Source organism: Dermacentor silvarum, chromosome 2 (genome assembly GCF_013339745.2).
Source record: "Dermacentor silvarum isolate Dsil-2018 chromosome 2, BIME_Dsil_1.4, whole genome shotgun sequence".
Lineage (NCBI taxonomy): Eukaryota > Metazoa > Arthropoda > Arachnida > Ixodida > Ixodidae > Dermacentor > Dermacentor silvarum.
This window is the reverse complement of record NC_051155.1, coordinates 178,680,976-178,704,986: the sequence shown is the minus strand read 5'-3', so window position 1 is coordinate 178,704,986 and position 24,011 is coordinate 178,680,976. Positions and strand designations below refer to the sequence as shown.

General features: G+C 43.5%; 1 protein-coding gene across 8 annotated transcripts in view; it reads right to left on the bottom strand.

The window, feature by feature from the left end:
* The window catches only part of LOC119442206 (protein polybromo-1-like), a 101,880-nt gene that overhangs the window by 45,563 nt on the left and 32,306 nt on the right, over positions 1–24,011 (bottom strand). For all 8 annotated transcript variants that reach the window (XM_037706994.2, XM_037706991.2, XM_037706986.2 and 5 more), the window contains 13 exons: positions 21,782–21,873; positions 14,850–15,146; positions 14,212–14,281; positions 11,695–11,793; positions 8,816–8,881; positions 8,486–8,656; positions 7,280–7,411; positions 5,767–5,954; positions 4,056–4,167; positions 3,791–3,961; positions 926–1,069; positions 237–334; positions 94–136 (listed from right to left, as the gene is read on the bottom strand). In XM_037706994.2, the coding sequence (XP_037562922.1) occupies positions 94–136; positions 237–334; positions 926–1,069; positions 3,791–3,961; positions 4,056–4,167; positions 5,767–5,954; positions 7,280–7,411; positions 8,486–8,656; positions 8,816–8,881; positions 11,695–11,793; positions 14,212–14,281; positions 14,850–15,146; positions 21,782–21,873 (1,683 nt within the window). The remainder of the gene's footprint in view (positions 1–93; positions 137–236; positions 335–925; positions 1,070–3,790; positions 3,962–4,055; positions 4,168–5,766; positions 5,955–7,279; positions 7,412–8,485; positions 8,657–8,815; positions 8,882–11,694; positions 11,794–14,211; positions 14,282–14,849; positions 15,147–21,781; positions 21,874–24,011) is intronic.

The following is a 24,011-nucleotide window of genomic DNA, read 5'->3' as shown; positions in this document are numbered from 1 at the left end:
TCTTTACAAGCAATAGAACAATCAAGCAACAATGAATGCTTCTCTACATGTGTTTCCTGATTAATCTGAAAATTAAGAAAGAGGGGAACATACCCTGTCTAATTTTCGCTTTATGAGATCCAGTGTCAGGATCCTCCTGTAAAGCAAATCGCCATGTTTTAAGCTTCAAAGGTTTCAAATGTGACAAGCAAGTGCAACAGCGGCACAACTACCCCAGTGTATAGCATATACTGTACCTATCCTCCGAGCCGTCAATGCCAACCTGCTGCCCGGATTCAGCAGCAGACTCCGACAGTTCGACCAAGGAATCACTGTAGCAGCGCCCTTCTTCGTCCTGAGATCAGAATGGAAAGTGAGATATGGGAGATTACATGGCTAGATGGCAAGAACTACAACTAAAAAGTAAAAGGTGCTGGAGAACATGAGATGACACGATTTATATGTGCAATAGGGACAACATGAGCAATTGTAGGCCATGAATCAGGGACCAGTATTCTGAATCTATCGCTTTCATGGACACCTGTTTTCAGCGAACGCTGACTAGCTAAGCGGGAGGAGAGAATATGGCCCTTGCTCCAGTGATGCATCGTGCCACATGCAATGTCGCACAAAGGTGAAATAATCCCCAACGGTATCACCAATTACACAGCCCCTGTATTCAACCAGGGCCATTCACCACAAAACAACATTTTTGCCTGTTTGTTAATAATGTACAGTTAAGAGTTAGATTATGTTACTGCTATTTGGACAACATAGAAAAGGAACAAGAAAAGCCAACTAGGCTGAGGAAACTTTATTTTGGCAAGCAGAAATGTAGATTGCAAACTTGCTTTATGGCAACTATTTCGTAAAAATCTTCATGGCAACTGTTCTCTGCGCAGGATTAACTCATTCAAAGAAGTTAAATACAAAGAGGACAACCAACCTGGTGGTTGTAGACAGAGATGAACAAGTTGGTCAGCAGCTCTTGGACGAGGCCCCGGACATCAGGCACTCCACCGTCTTCCAGCTCCTCACTGCTCAGCTCCATCTTCGTCTGCAGGGCTATCCTCTGCAAGATCAGCGCGTCCTGGGAAGAGGGAGAGAAAAAAAAAAAAAAGGAATGAGAGACTCATGAGACTGATGCCACTGCACACAGGAGCATAAATGTGTCCCACAGTTTATACGATAGCTGCTAAAGACAACAACTATACATCTCCACACAACAATGACTACGAAAGAAAGAAACTTCCATTCTAAATAAAAGCCCAGTAGCAAATAAAGCAACAGTCTGAGGGAAATGCATTTTAAAAACCATTTACTGTAGGTGACACACAGGAAAAAACAGTAGGGGACATACGATCTCTAATTGAAGAGACCGAAATTGCATTTTTATACAGTGAAACCTCATTAATTCGAATTCTAAGGGGACTGTAACATTAGTTCAGTTCAGTTTATTTCCTTAAAGGCCCCTTTATCAGGGGTGTTACATAAGGGGTGGGGTACGTCATGCAGCGAATTCAACGTAATAAGTAATAACCAATGGGATCGACAAAAGAATGGTAGGTACACTGTGCAAAACATAATTTGAATAAGACACAGTTCTAACTAAAGAGAGCCCCTTTGAAAGTAGCACTAGATAACATGTGCGACACAGTGTGAAATACAGTATCACTGAGTGCTACGGAGGGCTTACCATGCATTTTTAGAAGCACCGCCTCGGAAATTACGAATCACTGAGGGAGTGCAGTTAATTTGAGCTGGGTACACAAAATGATAGGTAAGCGCACTGGCATGGATATTTTAGCCGCTGTTACTGCTGGCTACCACTGCTCACCATGCATCATTGTACAACATGACAGCGCCCAGGCCACATTGTTTAGATTTAAATTTGCTCTCGCTGCTTCCCCACAGTCATGATAGCAAGAAATATAAATGGAAAAATCAGCCAATCAGCCATTGTTTAATCTCATTTCATGTAGAGGACAAAGCATTAGCAACATGTTGCCGTTATTATCGAATCGGCTGTTTTAACGCTGTCAGTTTTACTATACCGCATGGGTTCTCAAGGTAAATAATTTTCTGATAAATTTTCCCTAGTTCCGCGCTTGCCAAGTGGCTAAGATGGCGAACACGAGGTGCGCTCAATCCAAAGAGCCTCCATTACCCATTCCTGAGTGTCAAAAAGCACCATCACAGTGCATAACAGAAACGCGCGAACTGCGCAATAAATCCGCCAGCCACTTGTAGCCACCCACCCTCTGAAAATGGGCAGTGCGCCTAAGCTTTTGCACTTAAATCTCGGAGGCTGTAACTTACTACCATGCGCATTTCTCCCGTTTGTAGATCGGGGCCGATAGCGTGCGCGCTGGTGTATACATCGGACGATTACAAAAATAAATGCGCGGAGCACTTCAAATGCGCGATGCAAAAGAGCAAAAATGGCGCTAGCGTCCAACCAAAACAAAGCGGCAGAGTCCGCATCCATCCGCATCGCCATTTCTTGTCAGCGGAAATCGTACATGAAACCTGTCTGACAGCAACGCCGGAACGCTTTGTGCCGAATTGTGCCATTAAAGCCTTTATCATTGTTTTATCACCGCGCATAACATCGTGTTGGCAGCTGGCCGCACGCCTTCAAAACTGCATAGTCGCCATCCATGACCGCATCGATAGCCACCACGGTTTCATCCACAGCGGTTACGGGAAATAGTAGTTAGTTTCGTTTTGACTCGGTGCGTGCATCGGCCACGTGCCTTCAAAACTGCATAGTCGCCTCCATAGCGGCTGCGGTTTCGTCCGCACTTGTTGTAGCAAGCGGTAGTTTAATTTTGGTGCGTGCGTCGGCCGCCTGCTTTCAGAATCACATGGTCACCGTCCATGATTGTGTCGATAGCGGCCACGGTTTCATCCACTGCAGTTGCAGCAAACAGCAGATTCGCTTTGATTCAGAGCACAGCTGTCAAAGATGAAGCGCACCGGCCACATCACGATGGACGGACGGTTTGTTGGCGACCAGCTCACCGGCGACAAAATAATTGGGATGTGCGCGTGGCAGTGAAAAGTGGGTCTCAGATGAAGACATGTGCCACGGCCTCGCTGCGAGCGCTATATATAATCAGTCACGAGATGACGAGAATTGCAGCTTCCACACTGCTCTTGTGCAAAATAGATGCTGATTCATTTAATAAATAAAAACGCGTTGACGTAGTAAGCATTTGTTTACTGTTTTCTTGACACCCTCAATAATTCGACATTCGGTTAACTTGAACCTTTCTTTTTCATCCCGTGAAATCCGTATTAATGAGGTTTTACTGTGCTCAAAGTAGAGTAGGCACTAATTATAAGACCTTTTGTGATGAAATGTTAGAATTAAGTGTCCCTGTGCGATAAGCACTGAAAACTGCCATTCTTTCTCGGCATATGTCATGGTTACGATGCTGTCTTGTCATGGTTCATAACGATAGCACCTAGTTTGGACTATGTGTTTTGCATGTCGCCATCAAAGTAGCCTGCCGAACACCACCGATAGCCCCAAACATGTTGCACCCTAAGCCCAGCCTATCTATTAAGGGGGTTTCCTTGGCATTTCAAGGAGCTTAGCAGGGTTCCCTGGGGCCAACATGCTTGAGAACCCCTGCTATACTGTATGGTTTGCCTGACTAGTTAACACCATGACACGACAAGTTCCCACTGCTTGTATTTTAGCAAGCACTGGTAATGGAAGTACCTGCATAGTAAAATGTGGCATGCAGACAGAGAAAATGCACACAGCAGAGAAAGACAGAAAACAAAGAAAAAGACTAATCACCTTGTAGATCTGCGAGTCTGGCTCGTTGTACTTGCACGCGTTGTCAAAGAGCAGCACAAAATCGGCCAGGAGATCATCCATGGACTCGTACTGGTTGTACTTAAGGAGGCGAGCGGCTATCCTCTCCATGTCAATGGGCTTCTTGATCACCTCGTAGTAATCAGGATACTCCTGCAGGTGAGCAAGACAGGAAGCGTTGAAACGAAACTGCATATACTTACAGATGCAGCAATGAGTTGAGGAAAGCAAGAGAGATGCCACATACCGACCGAGAGGGCAGCTTCATAAAAATGATTGATAACTTGCGGCCCTTGGCATCCGTGTAGTCCTTAATGGTGTCATAAAGCACGCGAAGCTTGTGGTTGCGGCTCTTGTTCCTGCAGTCACAATGTGTGTGTGGGGGGGTGAGGTTGACAAAAGTAGAATAGCACTACTGTGAAGCCCCGATTGTGAATTGCAAGCACCAATAGACCACACATTTTTGTTTGAGTTATCGCAAGTTCAATTTATCTAAAGTTGAATGGAGTACAGCTCAATCCAAGTTTCAAGTTGTTAATATGAACACGTACATGCAAATTATTGCAAGTGGACATACATACGCTCCCAGCAGCTATACAAGCAGATGTATAGTCTCGTCACTGCCTATGTGCAGCTGGTTTTGGTCAGGTCGTCTTGTACTACTGGCACCTGTGACTATACAGTATGATCTCTGTTCAAGAGAACACTAAATAATTATTTCGGGACACGTTCAGCTTCTTTTTGACAGAAAAGCCTTGTCAATTTCTGACTGATAAAGTTTGCCCTAACATGTCACATCAAGCACTTCTTTTCTCCAGTCCATCTGTGGCCGCACCCAGAAATTAAAAATGCGCTCCTGTTGAATCTAATCCAATAGAAAAAGAAACCACCAGTGCGCAAAGTTTACCGTTGTCATTGGCTGGTGTCATGCATTCCAACACAAGGTAAAAAAAAAAAAACAACTTAGAAGTAGTGGAATGGCATCGGAAGGCTGAGAATAACGTACATGCGACATCTTGCCCCTTTTGCATCAATAGAAAGAGGATCCACAAGTGGATGCTCGAAGAGAGGACAGCAAAAGGCAATCTGCAAAAGCCATCATGGCAGGATGCCCCTAATTTTGTGTCCGAGGGCCCCCTGCTGACTTTGTGGCCGCCGACTGAGGACCCGTTGCACGCTCGTTTAAAGATTTAGCAATCAACGCACTCAATGCTTCAGAGTACGGTGAGCTGCATGGCTGGCTCTTGTTGGTGCTGTAACTTCATGATTATGCTGTTGTTTGGTTCTAACTATGAGAATTCTTTTGACGGGTTCTGGTGAAATTAGGAGGTATGCCCTCAAACAACGCTCAATTATAGTGCTTTTTTTTCTTTTTCCATTTTAATCCATGTGAAAATTTTCTGGCTGCCATCTTGAATTTTGAGGCAATCCCAAACAAGTGCCCCCTACTCAACATATCCAAAATTAACCCTAATTCTAAAGGGGATAATACACCAAACAGCTATGCGTGCAGCAGGGATCTTGACAGGATAGCTTTCTTACTGTGTCTGCCCTGTCCTCCCAGTGCTTTTGACCAACTATGGTGGTATGCAGAGAAAAAAAAATTCAGGGATTTTTATGTGCCAAAACCATGTTCACATTATGAGGCACACTAGTAGGGGATTATGGCTTAATTTTGACCACCTATTGTTCTTTAACATGCACCTAAATCTCAGAACACGAGTAGTCTTGTATCTCCACCCCACCTCTGAAATGCGGCCGCCACAGCTGGGATCGAACCCGGGACCTCAAGCTCAGCAACACAATGCCATTGCCACTGGGCTACCACGACAGGTAGCATGCAGAGAATGATAATGTTTCAAGAAGCTAGAAAAAGGCTAGGGTGAAGGAGGAGAAAAAGAAGACAGAGGTCAGAATAAGGGCAGGACAGAAAGTCAAGAAAGCAGAACCAGCCTAACCGTCTTGGTCGTGGCAGGGCGCGAGCTGCGGGCGATTCGTACAAGGAACCCAGCTCGCGGATTTTGTCAAAGAGAGCACGTTCCAGAGTGTCAGCATCGCGGTAGATTTGGGAGCCCTCTTCGTTGTACATCCGGCAGTTGGAAAACATCAGCTTCAGATCGCTCACCATGGCATCCTCAGATGAATACTGCACCATGACAACACAAAGCAGCACACATTGTAGCAACCCTGACGGTGAAATACTAAACTAGGTAGGAATGCTTCTCTGTATACCACTAGCACTCCATTAGCAGTTGAGAAGCAGGAAATGCTAGGTCACCATTAGCTGATAAAACAGGCAACAGAAAACTGAATACAGACAACGACTGATTTTCCACACACCCGATAATTCAGACACCTTCGCAGCCCCACCACGTACCCTATAGAGCCAATGTATAAAAACGTCTGAAATTTTGGATGCAAAAACCCTTCACTATCCGATTTTCCGAACTTTCTGCCACGGCCACAGGTCTGAAACGGCGTTATCAAAGCCACCGCTACCGCCATTTGAATTATCTCGCACGCAGATCCGCTGGCAGCCGTAGCCACCACAGGGGCAACGCTAGGCCTACCTGTTTCGACGTTTGCTACCAAACTTCTTGCTGTTTGGTGTCGTGTTTTTCATTTAAAAGAATTCGCTGCTGTTGGCAATGGCGCTGACTCTGCCTTTGTAATCCTTGCCAATGGCTTCGAAGCTCGGAAAGCACGACGTGTTGCAAAATGCTGGTTCCTAAAAGTCAGCTTTGCCTCAATACAGTACTGTTACGCGGTGAAGCATACGCAAAGTACTGCGGTAACGCATACCATGAGTGGGTAGGGGCAAATGTTACAGGGCACAGTATGTATTCCTTAATTAAAAATGCATGCACCCACCATCTCCTGTCACAGTACGAGCACCGATATGCCAGTACAAGCACCGATACTTGTAGGCCTCCACCTGCGGTGATTTGAGCCCTCGTGGGCAGCAAAAGGCATGCATTCATTTTTTCGGACTGGCCTATTTTTTGGACTTCTTTGGACTGGCCTATTTTTTTTACTGTACTTCGCTTTGGCCCAAGAACACAGAGTCAAAGTTTCATGAACTGTTATGAGTCCTGTGTTAGGTAATGAAAGCCTACAAGGTTGCCGAGTCTATTTTTTTTAATGCAATGCCTTTCTCTTCTAATAATCAACTACTAACTATATACACCGCCTAGCATCACTGAACTAACTAGAATTAGCAACTATCGTTACCACAATCTGTAATTTCAAAGAGAAAGCTGCACCCTTATGTATCTATCATTTTCTAGTACAATGTCTCTGCCTTCAGTTATTTGATCAATGCACTGCTTCATGACTGAAATTCACTAGGCCTACTTGGCCCAGTGTTTATGCTAATTAGCATCTAATACATCACATAATGAGACAGAAGAAAAATCCATTTGAGACAAGTAAAAACATGGCCATTCACAGTTAAATGCTAAAGTGACATACTTTGTTGTTCTTGACATTCTCATGGATTGTCTTCATGTCGATGGGGTTTGTGATGACCTCATAGTAGTCAGGGTAGTCCTTACGTGAGGGCTTCTCCATGAAGATGGAAATTAGCGGACGGCCCACTTCATCCTGCAAGAAGCAAGCCCACGACTCTCGCAAGAGTGTTTTCTATGCCTACTGTTGTCCTTCCAGCCAGAAATGGCTATTCATACAATTGTGAATAAAACTTCAGAACACTAGTACACTGGGAAAGTGCAATGGGGAACAACTGTGGGGAGCAAAGTATTCTAGCAAAGTACGATGTTGGTGGTGCAAAAGATAACTAGAAAAAAAAAAGGTCTGTTCTTTCTTCCAGTTACTTTTGCCCCACAAACATTGAAACAGGGGTGGGGAGACCTTTAGTCGATTGTGTGTTTAACATGAGCTTAGCTGGCCCTATATGCAATCCTACTGACACAAGCTTTGGACGAGTACAGCTCATCCCATGGCAATCATGAATGCTTCACCATGCATGCTTCACCATCCCATGGCAATCATGCATTCCAATATAAACAGAGTAAGTTATAGGCAAAACACTGCATTAAAACAAAATAGATCTAAGGTGGGAGCTGACGGTGTACAATTCATTACAATGATGTAGTACTGACAAAAGCAGTGCACAGGTTGCATTTACGAAACAGAGCCTGGCCTGAGCCCGTCGGTTGAGTAAAAAACCTGGCCCAGCCCTACACTGTCAGGGCTTTGTTGCAGTGAGAAATATTTTTTGAGATTAAATGACATTTTAATTACCATGCTGAATTAAAAGCTAATTTAACCTACAAGGCCTGCTATATATTCACAAAACAAACACACATTGTAAGTCATCACGCAAAAATAAGTTGTTCAGTGACTCGAGCTTCAAACTAGTAGTAGTGTATTTCATACTCTTCAAGCAAATTCTACATGTCCACTGGAGGACCACTCCGCTTAGTGTCCATGTACTGGGCTCAAGCTTGGGCTCTGCACGTAGCCCGGGCCACAGGACATAAGGACACAGTGGCCCGAGCTCGGCGCAGGCCTGAGTCAAGATAACGTCATGCTGCCCGAGCCTAGTTTGCAGGCCAGGTCGGGTACGGGCTCTTAAGTCACCCGGAGCCCCCGCAGATTTTTAGTATGGACATTCACAATGCAATCAGCAGAAGGAATGAGAGAGAGAGAGCTTACAGTGTAGTTGAGCAGAGTGCGGACAAGAACCTTAAGCCGCTTTTTTAGTGTGGACTCTGTGGATCCAGGAGGCCGGCCTTTTAAGGGTGTAGTGCATGGTGGGGTCGCAACCTTTTTTGACTTGCGACGAGCTTTCTCACTGTCGGCATCACCACCATCACTGTCTGACTCCTGCAGACAGAAAAAGAAAGTAAATTTCAACATCTATGGACTTTTTTCAAGCATAGAATTTTCATTGCAACATTAACGCTTCGACAAAATATGAGCCACATAATATGAGTAAAAAATTACTGCATTTTTCATCTTTTCAACCTGCATTTTGTTGCTTACCTTCATGTGTATGTTGATGAGTTCCCTCGCTTTTGCCTGCATGATTTTCTGCAGCCTGGTAGCATCCTGGAAATATCAAATTTGACAGCACAAATGTAATAAAAGCTAAACAAGCTTGCACATTTTTATAACTAAACAGTGCAGACGACTTATAAGACGTCACTGATGGCAACCTACATTATAAGTATGTCTGTACGTACAGTAGACTTCCGTTAATTCGACTCCGGTTAATTTGATTTTTAGGCTAATTCGATCCTGACCAAAGGTCCTGGCCAGCGCCCATGCATTTCTATGGGCCCAAACTTTCGTTATTTCAATCCTAAAATCGGCCTTCGCCAGATAATTATCTTGGCTTTTGTTTTACTAATTCGCATGCGCTGGATCCCTATGGTGACCCCTATAGCGACTCCTTTAGCAGCGTCAGTCTCAGAAGAGCTTAGAGGACAGTGAATGCGTTGAACAAATGTCACCTCCTGTCGAAAACACCTCTTTTCTGCTGGCCCTAGATTTTCAAGCAATAACTATAAATCACAATGTCTGACTACGGTACTTACCAGATTCTAACGTACATCTTTTTTTTTCTTTCTTTCCTTTTTTTTTATTAAGGAAAAATTAAGCTGCAAATTGACTGCGCGGTGCAATACTTTACTACATAACACAATTGTACTGCGGCAAAGTTGACCTTAAAACAATGCAGCGAAGCTGACTTAAAACGACCACCATTGTGCAGCACGTATTAGACCCTTGCCCATTTTTTTTTTGCTAGAAAATTGGCTGTGCATTAGATTTATACTTTATTTAGGAGCTTTGATGTCATTACTATGTTAGTTTTCTACTTTGGACACAGAAAGTGGGTGCGTGCTTGATTCGAGAACGTGTTAGACTCGGGCACATACTGGTGTGTTCTGGCGGTTTTTTTTTGCATCTTGTTTAATTCGACCTGCCAGATATTTCGATCAATTTCATCTGTCCCGTTATGGTCGATTTAACGGAAGTCAAATGTATATATTCAGCATATTCAAATACGAATCAAATATTATACTTCAAACATTTATAATTAAATCTTAAAGCTATGTATTCTGCATGTTTTTTAATACTATACAGCAAGACAGAAAGGCACTCTCAAATATCTGGAGCTAACCAAATATTTAGAAGAGCACTTGTGTGCAACCTGCTCCCATTTCTTTCCCAGCAGCGTCAACATAGCGTCATGGTGGCTTCAGACATAGTTTGCTATCGTCAGTTGTGCAGAGTTGCATGTCTTCTTATGCACTTGCTTACATTGAGCCTGAGACTGGGTGCCCAATTTCGTGCTACCGTGTATGCTCGTGTCATGGGAAATGGTCATAATTGGGTGAGCTGTCTGTACACTACAATATGAACTGGGGTGAGATCGCACAAGTATCTTGCTTTACGAGCATTTGCTTTGCCTCCGATGTCATCGAGTAGGTGGTGTTCAATTGGCATTCCAGCCTCGCCAAGCAGGCGATCGCTGATGAAAACGCGGCGCCGATGAATCACGAGAGTGCTAGCAAACATTCAGAAAGCGAGATGCTTGTACAATCTCGGCCCTGTATAGAAAGTGAACAAGAAAATAAGTGATGAGAAATCCAAACAGCAGAGCTAAGTATTACTTTTTGTGGTAGCACAACAATATCAACGCACTGAGAGCTTTTGCAGGAGCTGGGGGATCCCCTACTGTCACTGCCTCACTCAAATAATACTGCTGAACTATGCCACTGCAGAAAAGATTATATTAGCTCTCAGTGTTCCCAAGTGTTTACCTGGTAACCTGTGAACTTTTAAATTCCTAGACATCCAGTAGACACAAAAGGGGGGGGGGGGGGGGGTAGAGGGGGTGAAGTTGGGAATAGCATGCATTAACAAGAAAGCATGTTTTGAGCACACCCCTTTTGTGGCATGCATATGCACTTTATTAACAATCATTTACCTTAAGATGCTGCACATAAGCAGCAGCAAAGTTGGAACTGCAGAGATTGAAAAGCTACACATTGTTTTGAGATCACAGTGACCTTTTTGGCGGTTTACTCTTGCTAATTTAAACTGCCTTTGGAACTCATCTTAATAAACTTGTTTCGAAGCAAGTACCCATCTGGCACATGGTGTCTTGCACTGCAACAAGAGGGCGAAACACAGGTACCATCACAATTTCTTTTCTGTATGCGTTTCTTGCAACCTTGCCCTGCCCCATCTTTCAAACACTTTTAAACTTTTCTGAGAACAGAATTCGTAAACTTTGATGCAGCATAGTCAAATTGTAGAACAAGCCCAAGTTTGTACACATTGATGCATCATAGTCAAATCGTAGAACAAGGCCCAATTCATAGAAAAAGACCAAATTCGTAAACTTTATGAAACATTCGGGAGAGTTGGCAGGTATGCAGGTGGCTGACCTACAGAGGAGTAGATGATGATCCCAATGCTGCTAAGGTTCGGCAATGTGCCAATAACTAGCACGTTCAGCATGGCACACCAAATGGCCATACAATAGGAAAGGATAAAATAAAACTGCAGCATGTAAGGGAAAAAAATAAACAAAGAAGAACAACAAAACATTTACCACTAATTCAGAAAGGTGACACTCAAGTCATCATTATTTAACTTACACGAGACCACATGCACCAGGGCCACAATTTTTTAGTGATGCTTTTTACAACGTTATTCCTTTTCGAACTTTCTGTGCTTCGTCAGTGGTCAGAGCGACACTCTGTCCACATTATCACGGGGATCAGCTTGCCATGAACGGTGGATGATAAGAGCGGCATAAGATCAAGCGGAAGGCATCGCAACAAAATCGCGGCCCAGAAGAGAGAGATGCGATGAGTAGCACTTCGCAACGTGCTTGTGCTAAAGCTCACCTTGAATATTTTTGAATCAGGACGGTTGTACTTCTTGGCATTCTCAAAAAGGAGATTGAAATCATCCACCACCTCCACCATGCTTGTGTAGCCTTCAGACTGCAGGTGTTAAAAAAAATTCCATTAATACAAGAGATAGCACTGTAAATTAGCATTACATAACATTCTCAATGTTGCCCACATGTTTTTTCTCCCTAGAACCATATAATTACAAGACCATTTCATGGGACTTAGGTGCTCAACTGTTTAATGTACATGTACTCATTCACGTCAGATATAAAAAAGATGCTTAAGAAGAAGCTTTAGCTCGGGAGCTCCTACCTATACATGGGACCGGAGAAATAGTTTTTCTGAACCACTGTACCGATTTTGATTAGGTTTGGTGAATTTAAAAAAAGTTAAAATCTAGTGATTGCAAGGAGAAAATTTTTATTTGGGTTGTCATATATTTTTAAAATCTCCCCCCCCCCCCCCCCCCCCGCCAACACACATAAAAAAGCTCATGTAGCAAGTTTACGACTCTATGACTCGGCAATAAAATCCAATATCACCATTATAAACTAAAGCGGATAAAATTGATGTATTATGCAGCGCTCTGAAATATACCACTAATTTGTGAGTAGGAGTGCTGCAAAACCTTCGTAAACATTGTAACAACTTCACGTAAGTTGTAAATTCATAAATCAAATTACAGTAAAAGCTCGATGATACGATCACGGCTAATACGAATTTCCGGATGATACGAATTTTTCTGTGGTCCCGGCCGAGCCCCATTACTTTGCAACGTGCTAGAGAACGGTTGTTACGAATCGATTTTCAGCCTGCGTCGGTTGATACGAATAAACGCCGCCCCACCGACGGCCGCGAAAGAGAACAGCGTGCAGTCACGCGCTTTCTCTCCTTCTCTTTTGGTGCGGAGGCGCGGCGCCGGACAGCGCGGACTCCGCGACTGGGCGCGAAGAGTTTGTAGCGGTGGCGCTTTTGGTGCTTTTGTACTTTTCCTCCTTTTCTGCGAGCCGTCAGATGGAGTGGCTGCTGCGCTTCGGGCTGCGTTCTTCGTGTTTGCGCCATTTTGCCTAGTCGCAGCGAGCTATGTCTCGCAAGCGGAAAACACTCTCCTTTAAAGAGAAATGAGACATTCTTCGAAAGGTCGATGAGGATCCCAAGACGAAGCGGACGGAGTTGGCTAAGGAGCTAGGCCTCGCAACGTCAACACTGAGCACAATTGTTGCACAGCGAGACTATCATGAAAAACGTGCTTTCGTTCAACGTCAACGCGAAGCAAGCGAATTCGAACACGCTTATTTCGAACATACCGCGCACCGACAATGCTTTTAGCAGCACGCCAAATCACGCGGCGGCGCCTCCGACCGGCATTGCTCCGACACCGCCATAGAGCAAAAGCTCAGGAGAGACCCCTCAATGCCGCGCGAAGGAACGGGGGGAAAAAAAAAAAAGAACCCGCGGCGGAAATTTCCTTCTCTCTCAAATTGCAAGGTCGCCGTTTCTGCATCGCGCCGGAACAAGCGTGTATGTGCCGACTAGAGTGTTCTAGACAACCGTATTCTAGCACACACTAGTGCCGACGTCTCAGCCACGCGGATAAAATGGCAGTGAACCCTTCTCCTCTATTTTCTAGTCACATGTTGACCTTGCACGCTGCTGCAGCAGCGCAGAGGGAAGCAGCGGCGGAGGCACAATCGGGCCAACGAAACTGCCATGCCCGCAAACGCTCGCTTCCCGATAACGGCAGAAAACGAAACTTCAGGGGCGGCTAAAATAAGCTGGCGCCAGCACGGCGGTGGGCGCGCACGGAGTCGAAGGTGAGAGAGCTACGAGGGAGTTGAGAGGGAGGGCGAGGGGAGCCACCGAAGCGGCGGAGTTGACGCGGCCAAATCCGCTTCCCTGCCGCCCTCACCTTCGACGGTCTCCGCGCGCACCCGTGTGACGGCGCCGCCCGCTCGCTCCCTGAAGCTTCGTTTTCTGTCGTTATCGGAAAGCGACCGCTAGCCGGCGTGGGCAGTTTCGTGGCCCGCGCTTGCTATGCGCTTGCGCGCCGCGATATTTTACGACTCGCACCGTTCGTGCATCGTGCTATGGTGCACGAATACTTCAAAAATACGTCCTTTTAATTCGAACAAATTTTCGGGCCCCTTCGAGTTCGAATTATCGAGATTTGACAGTAGTTTTAATTGTGGTTCGATGATACGAATTTCGGCTAATACGAATATTTTTCGTGACCTCGTGAGATTCGTATCATCGAGCTTTTACTGTAGTCTACTTTTGATGTCATACAGATACAGTTTACAGAACTGCAATATCTGTCTTTGGTGCAGAGTTACAGATTTGTAAACTTTGTGCTTCAATTTTGTTTACACTTACCAGTTGTAGGAAAAAAAAAATCCAAGCCCTAAATTAAAAATTTATTTCTTTAGGTTTTACAAGCTTTGAATAGGGAAATTATATTTGGCCCAGGGCTAAAGCTTCCTTCTCAGCATGAAATTAAAGTCCACAAACCTTTATTTTTCCTGCAATCTTGTTGAGAGATATTGGCTGCTTAATTTCTCTGTAGTAGTCTGGGTACAGCCTGAAAAAGCACCATAACATATGATGTCAATGTAGGTAAATTAAATACAAAAGTCTTCTAGAATAAAAATCATTAAAAAAAAAAAAACTGGATGTCATACTTTAATACAACACAATCATGTCCTGTGCTCATATCGCAATAGGTCAATTTCATGAAAGGGCATTAAACTGCATGCAGCACAGCATTTCACAAAGCCAGTCTTTCTAACTTTTTTTTTTCACCTTATGTTTTCTGTACCAAGCTGACTACTTTCATCTGCTGGCTTGCGTTTTTCACAAACATACAAAAAACAGAACAATCTACCTTCACGTAAAACGAAGACATGGGCACACAAAATACATGCACACTTGCAACTAAAGCAAGTTCTGAATGACAGTTCCCTGCAACAAAATGTAAATTGTATTTTCTTACTCATTTTCAGACAGCAAAGTGAAGAATATGTGACAACGCAATTTTTACCTTTGAACAACGCATAGCTCTCTAAACCTAAATCAAGCGAAGGCATAAGTATACACAGTACTGGGACGACCGTGGTTGACAGTGAAACTAAGCTTTTAACATTTCTCACTTTTTCGATGGTAGCTTAACAAATGGCTCAGCGAGGAAGTAGCCTTGGCACTGGTAGTTGCGAACGCCCTCCAGCAGCTGCCACATAGGGCTGTTGACGGGGTCCTCAGTGTTTGAATCATTGTCGCTTTCTTCTGCAGCCGAACTGGCTGCTGCTACTGGTGCTGCTGCAACAACAGCATCTCCCTCAGCAGCTGGAGGGACTACCTCTGGCTTTCCCACGAGAGGGTCAGCATCCTCATATTTCAACGCTGCTGTGATGGCCGACAGCTTCTGGTGGCTCAGGAGACGGCGCGACCTGTGAGGGTTTGCAGACAGCACATTTTTTAGAGAACATTTAGAAAAGCTCTTTAGGGCAACCCTTCACATATTACTTTAAAAAATAAAGAGTGAGAGAGAGAAGTCAGCTCAAGTATCCCAATGCCTCGTGGCCCTCACAACCAGACCATGTAAACTGAGCAGCAGTACGTACACATCTATTGGCAGTTTTGACACCTCGTAACAGCTCCACCTGTCGACCATACTCCCAACAGGTGTGACAGCAGATGCCATCCCTGTAATCATTTACCTCCTGCTAATAAAAAGTTAATCCCATTCAAAACAGAGTGGTCAGGATCCCTAATGTGCCTGTGTGCAGTGTATGGGAAGACCTACAACACATAATATTCCCTTGTAGCTGCTTTGCATCCTCTGAAGCTACTCCTACGTCTACAAAATCTAGACTGGGGATAACATCTTGAATGACGAGATGGTCTTAGACTTTCAAGCAGCATATGGAAGCCCTGCTCCTGCACTGCGCACTATGAAAGTGGTCTTTCCTTTTGAACACTGGCCTCAATTCAACACTGTGACTAGCTTTCAGACTAAATGTTTGTGAGTGCACGTGTTTTGTGTTTGTGGCATCTCACACATTGTCACCTTCATTTGGAGTAACATGCCTAGTGAGCCTTCAGGCCATAGGCATATTTACCGGAGGGGGCAAAGTATGCCATTTGCCCCCCCCCCCCCCTCACTTTTGAAAGTGGGCACCTTAAGCTGCACGCTGGGAAGTCCAGCAAAACTACAGCTGAAGCTAAATTTTACTTCTTAATTGAGTGACCGCGTAAGTAATGCTTTTCTTCACTACGTATCCCCTGCTTGGGCAGCGAGAATTGTCTTTTGCGCCTCCTCGAGACATACGGGATCCGCCATACACGCTCGCGTTGCATAGGCCCGATGCTGGGCAGCTCTCGCCCTAACAAATGTCAGCTTGCACTACTTGCATCATGCCCAGTTTTTTGGGACCGCTATATGTGTATTTGAGAGCTCATTCAGTTTGCTATATTTAACCTGCGGGCAAGGGGGAGGTCCAGATAAAGTATTATAATCAGCCTCACCCTACAACTGACGTGCCTTACGACATAAAATCGTTCGATTATAAAATGTGGCAACCATTTTATCTCCGTCCAGAGATAGCCTGCATAACATTGACGTCTTAGTATCTTATTACCATAATAAATCTAATCAGACTTCGTATAGGTGTAACTCGAATTTCATTCTGTGATGTCAATCGTAGATATTCGTAGATTATTGTAGATATTCGTGAAAATGACCTTGGTCGAATGTGCAGAGCCATTTCAATACCACTAGAACACTGACTTGAATTTTTATAAAGGCATGTGTCACTTTTTACTTTATCAAAATGAGGGCCACTATTTGGTGATGTGTACCGAAAATTTGAACTGTGAAGGTTGCTTACACACTTTGAAAACAGTAACTGAATACTCATTTTCGCCCAATTTTTATGCCTTATACACGGCATTCAGTTGTTTCCCCTGGTATCCTCGGTAAACTATGCGGGGCATGGTGCTTATATTTATTCGAAGTGCGAGGCAATGCTCTGAGTGACGAGCGATAAATGTTTATTCTGTTTAGGTTCATCACAGCCTTTGTAGAGAGTTACTCATTAAAGCGTTCCATGGTGTCATACTGACGCTAATCAAAATGTTTCCCAAACTCCTAAAACAAACAGCTTGAGATACAGGTTTTAAATTCTGTGAAGATAGGAAGAATTTTAGGCGCAATTCGTTGTGAAACTTTCACTTTCCTGCTTTAAATGCAAGTGTTGCAGATAATTACCAAGCCCTTGTTTTCCATGTGCTTTTGTTCATTATACAATATTTGTAGTGTTTCTTGGGTGTCCTCGGTGAGTTAAACAAGGCATCATGTTTATATCTGGGGAAAATTATTGGCATGGTATGTATTGGTAATGCGTAGGCAATGTTCCAAATTGTTGAGTTAAATGCCAGCAGTTGAGCACTTAGTAAAGACGAGGACAAAAAAAAAAGGAGACACACTGACTGTGACACACCGTGTGTCTCCTTTTTTGTCCTCGTCTTTACTAAGCGCTCAACTACTGCCATTCAAGATGAATCAACAAGCCCATCTAGCCACACTTGTTGAGTGAAATGTCCCTTTTCCAATAGAATACCTATGCAAGTGGTCCATAGCGATATGAGTGTTTTACGAGCGGCGCAAAACTAAGGTGGCTGCGTTGGCAAAAATACAACTGAGGTCAGATTTTGCGAACATAGGAGGAGCAATACGCCAAGTTTATGTGTGATGGTAAATGCATGTTGATAAAATACAGCTTTACAAGAATTGTAAGCAAGTATTCGAAGGTATCACCCTGCTGTTGTTAGCTAGATTTCCCAATGTCCCACGAGAACTCTGTGTTTCGAATATATTATACTTTGAAGGAATAGGCAGCATCTTAAGTGAAATGTGAAGCATATTTTTAATGTTTCTGGCTTTATTTAGAATCGTTACAACTAATTACTGAACCCTCATAAAAAAAATTTTTAAGCAACTTTTTCATGCGTAATATATGAGGTTCACCTGGTGTGCTCACTGAACTAAAGGAGGCAGCTTCGTTATGTTTGGCGACTGTAAGGACAAGGTAATCGGTGATGTTCAAAATAGATGGGTAATTGGGGCTTTCGCAATAAACGTATGCAAGCACTCTAGAGTGTTATGAGCGTGCCCACTGCCCTGGCAGAACTATAATAGCGACCAAGACCAAATGTAGCGAAAATTGGTGGCACGCTATGGGAACTATCTGGACGAAGTTAAACGCGGTTGGATCAAACACAGTCTTTGTAAAAAATTTCATATTCAAGTGTTAGAGCGTGTGATATGGCAGCGATCAGCTATGCTTCCCAGTGTCCCGACATAGCTGTAGGTTACAACAGGTTTATATTTCGTGGAAAGGGGCAAGTGTAATGTGCGAGAAAATTTTTATGTTCCTGGTCCAGTTAGAAACGTTGCAAATAATTTGTCGGTTATTCCCCCTACTTTCATGTGACACGGCGTTCCTACTTGGTTTCAGCGAAGTCTTCGGAGAAGTAAACAAGACACTTTGTTAATATTTGGCAAAAATAGAGGGCTTGTTATCAGCAATATGTAGGTAAACTTCAAAGACAGGGGACTAATTATGACATTTGCAGTAAATTATGCATGCAAGTGATCCGGAGCTTCATGAATGTGTTTTGCAAACAAAGCAGAATTTATCCCGCTGTCCTGGAAGAACTGTGAACTCAACCGATGATCAATTGGGGGGGAGGCAGGTAAAGGAGGGAGGACACCATGGTAAATGTTCTGGCAAAGCACCATGAGTGCTGATGAATTACTGGCTTTTTAAAAATTCCCCACAAGAAGCATTACACGGGGACAATGTTTCAAACAGAACAGTCATATACGGGCAGCTTTTTAAAGTATGCGACGTATTTGCAGGAAACTAAAACATTTATTGCAACTGTACGAATGAAACAGCTTCGCTGGAAATCAGGTTGTAATTCCCCAAGGTCACACACACCTGGTGCTTTTTTTCCTTGTGAATATAGCACGTCATTTATGCTGATTGTACTTAATTGTGTATAGCCTCGACAATACTATTACCTAAACTAGCAATACATTTATGCTGTAGACTTTAACACCAAGTACACTTCTTTGTTTAATTATTATAACTGTTTGTAGCAAATGTGCATTTCTTATGCACGCTGTACTGCTGCTATTGGGCGGGATCAGGGACATCTGTAAGGCACTCATTGCCTTTTGTCCCTGTATCATCTTAAGATTTTATGTAGTTGCAAGAAATAAATGCAAATTCAAATAATTTTTCAGGCCCCCAAGGTTCACCATGTGTGATTGATAAGTATGGCTTTGTCTGTTAAATATAAGAATAACTGACAGACACATTTCCAGGCTCTTTCACTTGTTGTAATAGTAATTCGCAATATATAAACATATATATTTATAATTATATAATAGTCCGGTTTCTGGCTGGTACGTCGAAATAAGTTTGCGCCTCTTTAAGTGCACCTATGCATATATACGAGGTGTGTTCAAAAAGAAACCAAACTTTTGCTATAACACCTTTATGCTTATGGTACAACATTTTAAGTGCTGTCTCCTTCAAAGTAGTCCCCTCTACTGGTAATGCACTCTTGCCATCTTCTTTTCCATTTTTGGAAAGCCTCCTGAAACGCACTTTCTGGAATGGCGCGCAGGTCTCTTCTCGCATTATCTTGGATTTCCTCTACGGCTTGAAAACGACGTCCTTTCAAGGTAGTTTTCAGCTTGGGGAATCGAAATAGTCTGATGGGGCTAGGTCCGGAGAATATGGTAGGTGGGGCACAACAGGAGTGTGGTGTTTCGCTAAGTAGCTGTGGACAAGGAGCGACGCGTGAGCTGGGGCACTGTCATGATGCAACATCCAAGCCTGATTTTCCCACAATTCAGGCCCCTTACTGCACACAGAATCTCTCAAAGGTGCTAGGATTCCCTGGTAAACTTCTTTGTTTACCGTCTGACCATGTGGCACAACTTCCTGATGGACCAATGCCTTTGCAGTCAAAAAACACAACCAACATCACCTTCATTTTTGACCGACTCATGCGTGCTTTTTTTGGATGAGGAGAACCTCTGGCCACCCACTGCGATGACTGCACTTTCATTTCAACATCATAGCTATAAACCCATGTCTCATCGCCTGTTATGATATTCTTAAGAAAGTTTTCATCATCATTGGCAGCGGTGACCAGTTCCTGGCTGATTTCGACATGGGTCTGCTTCTGTTTGTCAGTCAACAAACGCAGCACGAATTTTGCCCTCACACGACACTTCCTAAGTTTGCCACTCAAAAATTTCATGACATGATCCTACACTGATACCCACTTGGTCAGTGACTTCTCGAACAGTCAAATGACGATTTCCACGAATCACAGTTCGAACTCTCTCGACGTGGTCATCATCTGTGGATGTGGAAGGTTGTCCAGGCTTGGGATCGTCACCGACCGACATTCTTCCGTCTTCAAAATGCTTGAACCAATCATAGCACTGCGTGCGACTCATACAGTCCTTCCCGTATGCTTGGCTAAGCAACTGAAATGTCTTTGTGAAAGTTTTCCTAAGTTTGTAGCAGAACTTCACACATGCACGCTGTTCTTCCAATTCTTTCATTGTCACTTTGGCACCAATTCGAAGAACAGCTTGTTCATGTGCTCACTTCGGCGGCTGTAGCTCGCCAACTAATGGACAGAGCGAAACGCGGCAAATGGCAGTTTGTTGTCTAAACCTGCCGCAACATGCACTCAGTAGCGGCAGCGCTATTTCAAAAGTTTGGTTTCTTTTTGAACACACCGCGTATATATATATATATATATATATATATATATATATATATATATATATAGAGAGAGAGAGAGAGAGAGAGAGGTCAGATCATTTGGGTTTGCCCCCTCCCACCCGAGAAATAGTTGGTACACCACTGCTTCAGGCGGACACCTCTAGCTCTCATCAAACAATCTCTTGCTCTCTTTCTTCGCTGAACAAGGCTGTACCACAGGGCAGAGAGATTTTAATTGCACTAGAACATGCAGACAACACCTGTCTGCTGTGCGACACACAGTAGCAACAGCTGCAGGTTACAAAATTTTCATTTTCAATTAGAGCCGTTTGGCTGGCTTCTTTTTCCTTTAAACTTAGCCCAGTGTAACACATAGCCCCATTTACTAACACTGTGTCATCTCCTTCCTATGGTCTCACCACAATAAATCACTCATGTTGACTCTGCACTAACCTCTAAAGGGGTCAAGAACTCCTCCTATCCACTACCAAGTACTGCTTGCATTACTGCTGCTGCTTCCCTCTATAGTTTTAAAACTATGGGCAAAATTTCCTATGCTGCAAAGTAGCAATGTGCTTCTAATTTTGCAGCTTGAAGACTTTATTTAAAGCTGAGGGCCAATAAAGTAAGGTGACTATCGCCCTTGGTATCCAATTAAACAAGTTTCTATTGCACATGGTCATACTGGCATCACGGCCAAGAATCAATTTATTAGGTTATTCTTATCATGCCTTACATAGCATTTAAATAAAAAGTAATGCTTCGAGTCACCTACTGCATGTGCACAGGTGCTTATGGAAGATTGCTGCACACAAGGGCACATCGGAAACATCCGAGCACGTGGCCTCTACTGCGCACCATCACTGAAAATCAGTGGCTGACTGCAGAAGCCATGTGCCTAACACTGCACTCTTTAAACGTAAACTCGGAGCAAGTGTAGAGCACTGAAACATGAATTTTGCCAACATTACATGTGGCGATGTATGCTAAATACCATGCCTATGCACATCTGCATAAACACGGGCTCCAACATTCTGGTCTTTTTAAAAGCAACATACAAGAAAACAGCTGTCATGCTACACACAACAGCTGTCATGCTTCACACCAAATGAGCTAACATCAGTAAAAAGGTTGTTTGGGAAGTTAGTAATGTGGGTTCATTGAGAAAGCAGAGAGGACAAAAGCTCGTAACACCAAAACAATACTGTGCACATGTCGTGTGTGTGCTATAAAACTTAAACGAGGCAGAGGCCATGAATGCAACAAACCGTATTCTCTCGCTGCACTTTCCAGGTGCATTTTTCCTCTGGTCGATCTCTGCCTTCTTCATTCGTATCGCTTTCTTCATTGCTGTGGCATCCTGAAAATGAAAAAGAGAACACACATACGAAAGAAGGGGGATCATAAATTGCCAGTGTCGTGCTGGAAACATGGCACTTAGGGAGACTCGCTGCTTCACATCACAAGCACTTAGAAACTGTGCTAAATATCAACAAGCATTTGTGTTTGCTAACTTAATTCACACAGGAAAAGGTGCTCTCAGAACCAGCAGCCATGTTGTATAACAACTGTATAAGGCCTTCAGGGCCAAGAGAGAGATATACAAAAAAAAAAAGAGAGAGAGAAAAAGCAGACAAAAACAATTCATAGTTGATTGCAGCGAGGCTACCATGAAGAGCCACTCAACAGCTGCACCTTTCATTTTGGAACATTCTTCACAAAGGGTAAGGGTGCAGCTATCACACAGATAAGAATGTGAACTATTTTTTACCCTAAATAATTCTTTATGAAAGTTGACCCTGTTCGTCTTCACAGAATAAAACTACTCATAGCCTTTGCTTCTATTCCCTTTCTTGTGTATGTATGCAAGAAAGAAATAAAGACACTACTAGTACTACTACTACTACTACTACTACTACTACTACTACTACTACAATACAGTCCATGCCCATTACAACGGATCTGCATACAATATACTTTCAGATATAATAGACAATTTTTCTAACTTAGTTTGGGCTGCCTATTTTATTCAGGCAACAAATTCCGCTTTTATCAGACATGGCTATAACAGTCTATCGGCTACAACAAACAAATTTTGGGTAAATTTTGTCTAGATGGCGCAACAAACTTTGTTGCAGTCATACGTGCGTGCGGCAGTGCAGTGCACACAACTATTTCTGTCCACTGCGGAATGTGCGAACATGCATTTTTTCTTGAGCAACGAACACGCAATATTATGTTTCATACATAGCAGGCCATGCTACGTAGACTAGACTTCTCTCACTGTTCACATCGGCAACCTAAATGTAGTGTGTCATGTATAAAAGAAAGATATTAGATATGTGCCATTTAATTTGATCTAAAATTAGGTCTTGTACTATTATGCCACAATATACGATGCATTTATTGCATGAAAGGCATCGAAAATCTAATCCAATTATTTACCACTAAATGAACGGAGAAACATGTCTCTGTGACCAGCGGCCACAGCAGTTCACTTGCACTGCGACGAAAACATAGTAATGAGACATGCATATTTAGCTTAAAATCTTCGTGAAAACATTTTGCGCTTACCACTGCACTGTTCTTGCTCAAGTTCCACAAAAATGTTGCATTTGGGAGCCTATGTTGTTTGATGTAACACTTTGCACAGTTAATCTTCAGGTTTCTAAAAAACAATGAGAAGTTGCCTTCGTTTATGGAGATGCAAGCCACTGCTCAGATGGCACTAACATAAACTGTGTTACTGCCTGCTGGCAGCTGCAGAAAGCAGCAATTTAGGGAGGGTCGCCACGTGTTTCATAGCATTATAGATGAGCGGGCAACACATACCAACCCTCCCTGAATGGCTACAATCTGCAGTTCGGCTGTAGCTTGCATCCCCATAAACGAAGGCAACTTTTGAATTTTTGTTTTTTAAGATCAGGCAATAAGTGCCACATTGAATGACATAGACTCCAAAAGGCGATTTTTCCGTGAAATCTGAGCAAGAGCAGTGCAGCAGTAAGTGCGAAATCTTTCTTTGATGATTTTAAGCAAGCTTTGCAAGTCCCTGTAAATCGCCTACTAGAGGCACAAATGTGCACAAGTAATATGTGATTTGACATAAACTTATGTGCACAAGTTGTAGTTGTAGTATATGAAGTAGTTATTTCGTACAGAACATCACAGATCAAGAACAACCGCATTGCTAAACATGAGGTGAGTGACTTCTGTAGCCACACTAGTTACATAGCTTCTGCAGCATTGCTCGTTATGTATGAAACAGAGTTATAGTGGCATGCTTCCTGCAATGACGTGCTGCATGACACCCTGCTGGCTAACAAACAGTTTTTGGGTAGGCCACACAAACGCCTTACTGCCGCCCACTGCTGTCGGCTCATTCAACTGCTGAGGGTGCCGCTAAGCCTAACCAGCTGTGCTTCAAACCTGTAGCTGAACACCTGCCCACGATAGCAATGTGCATGGTTTTGAAAAAGCAATATTTCTCATCGCATC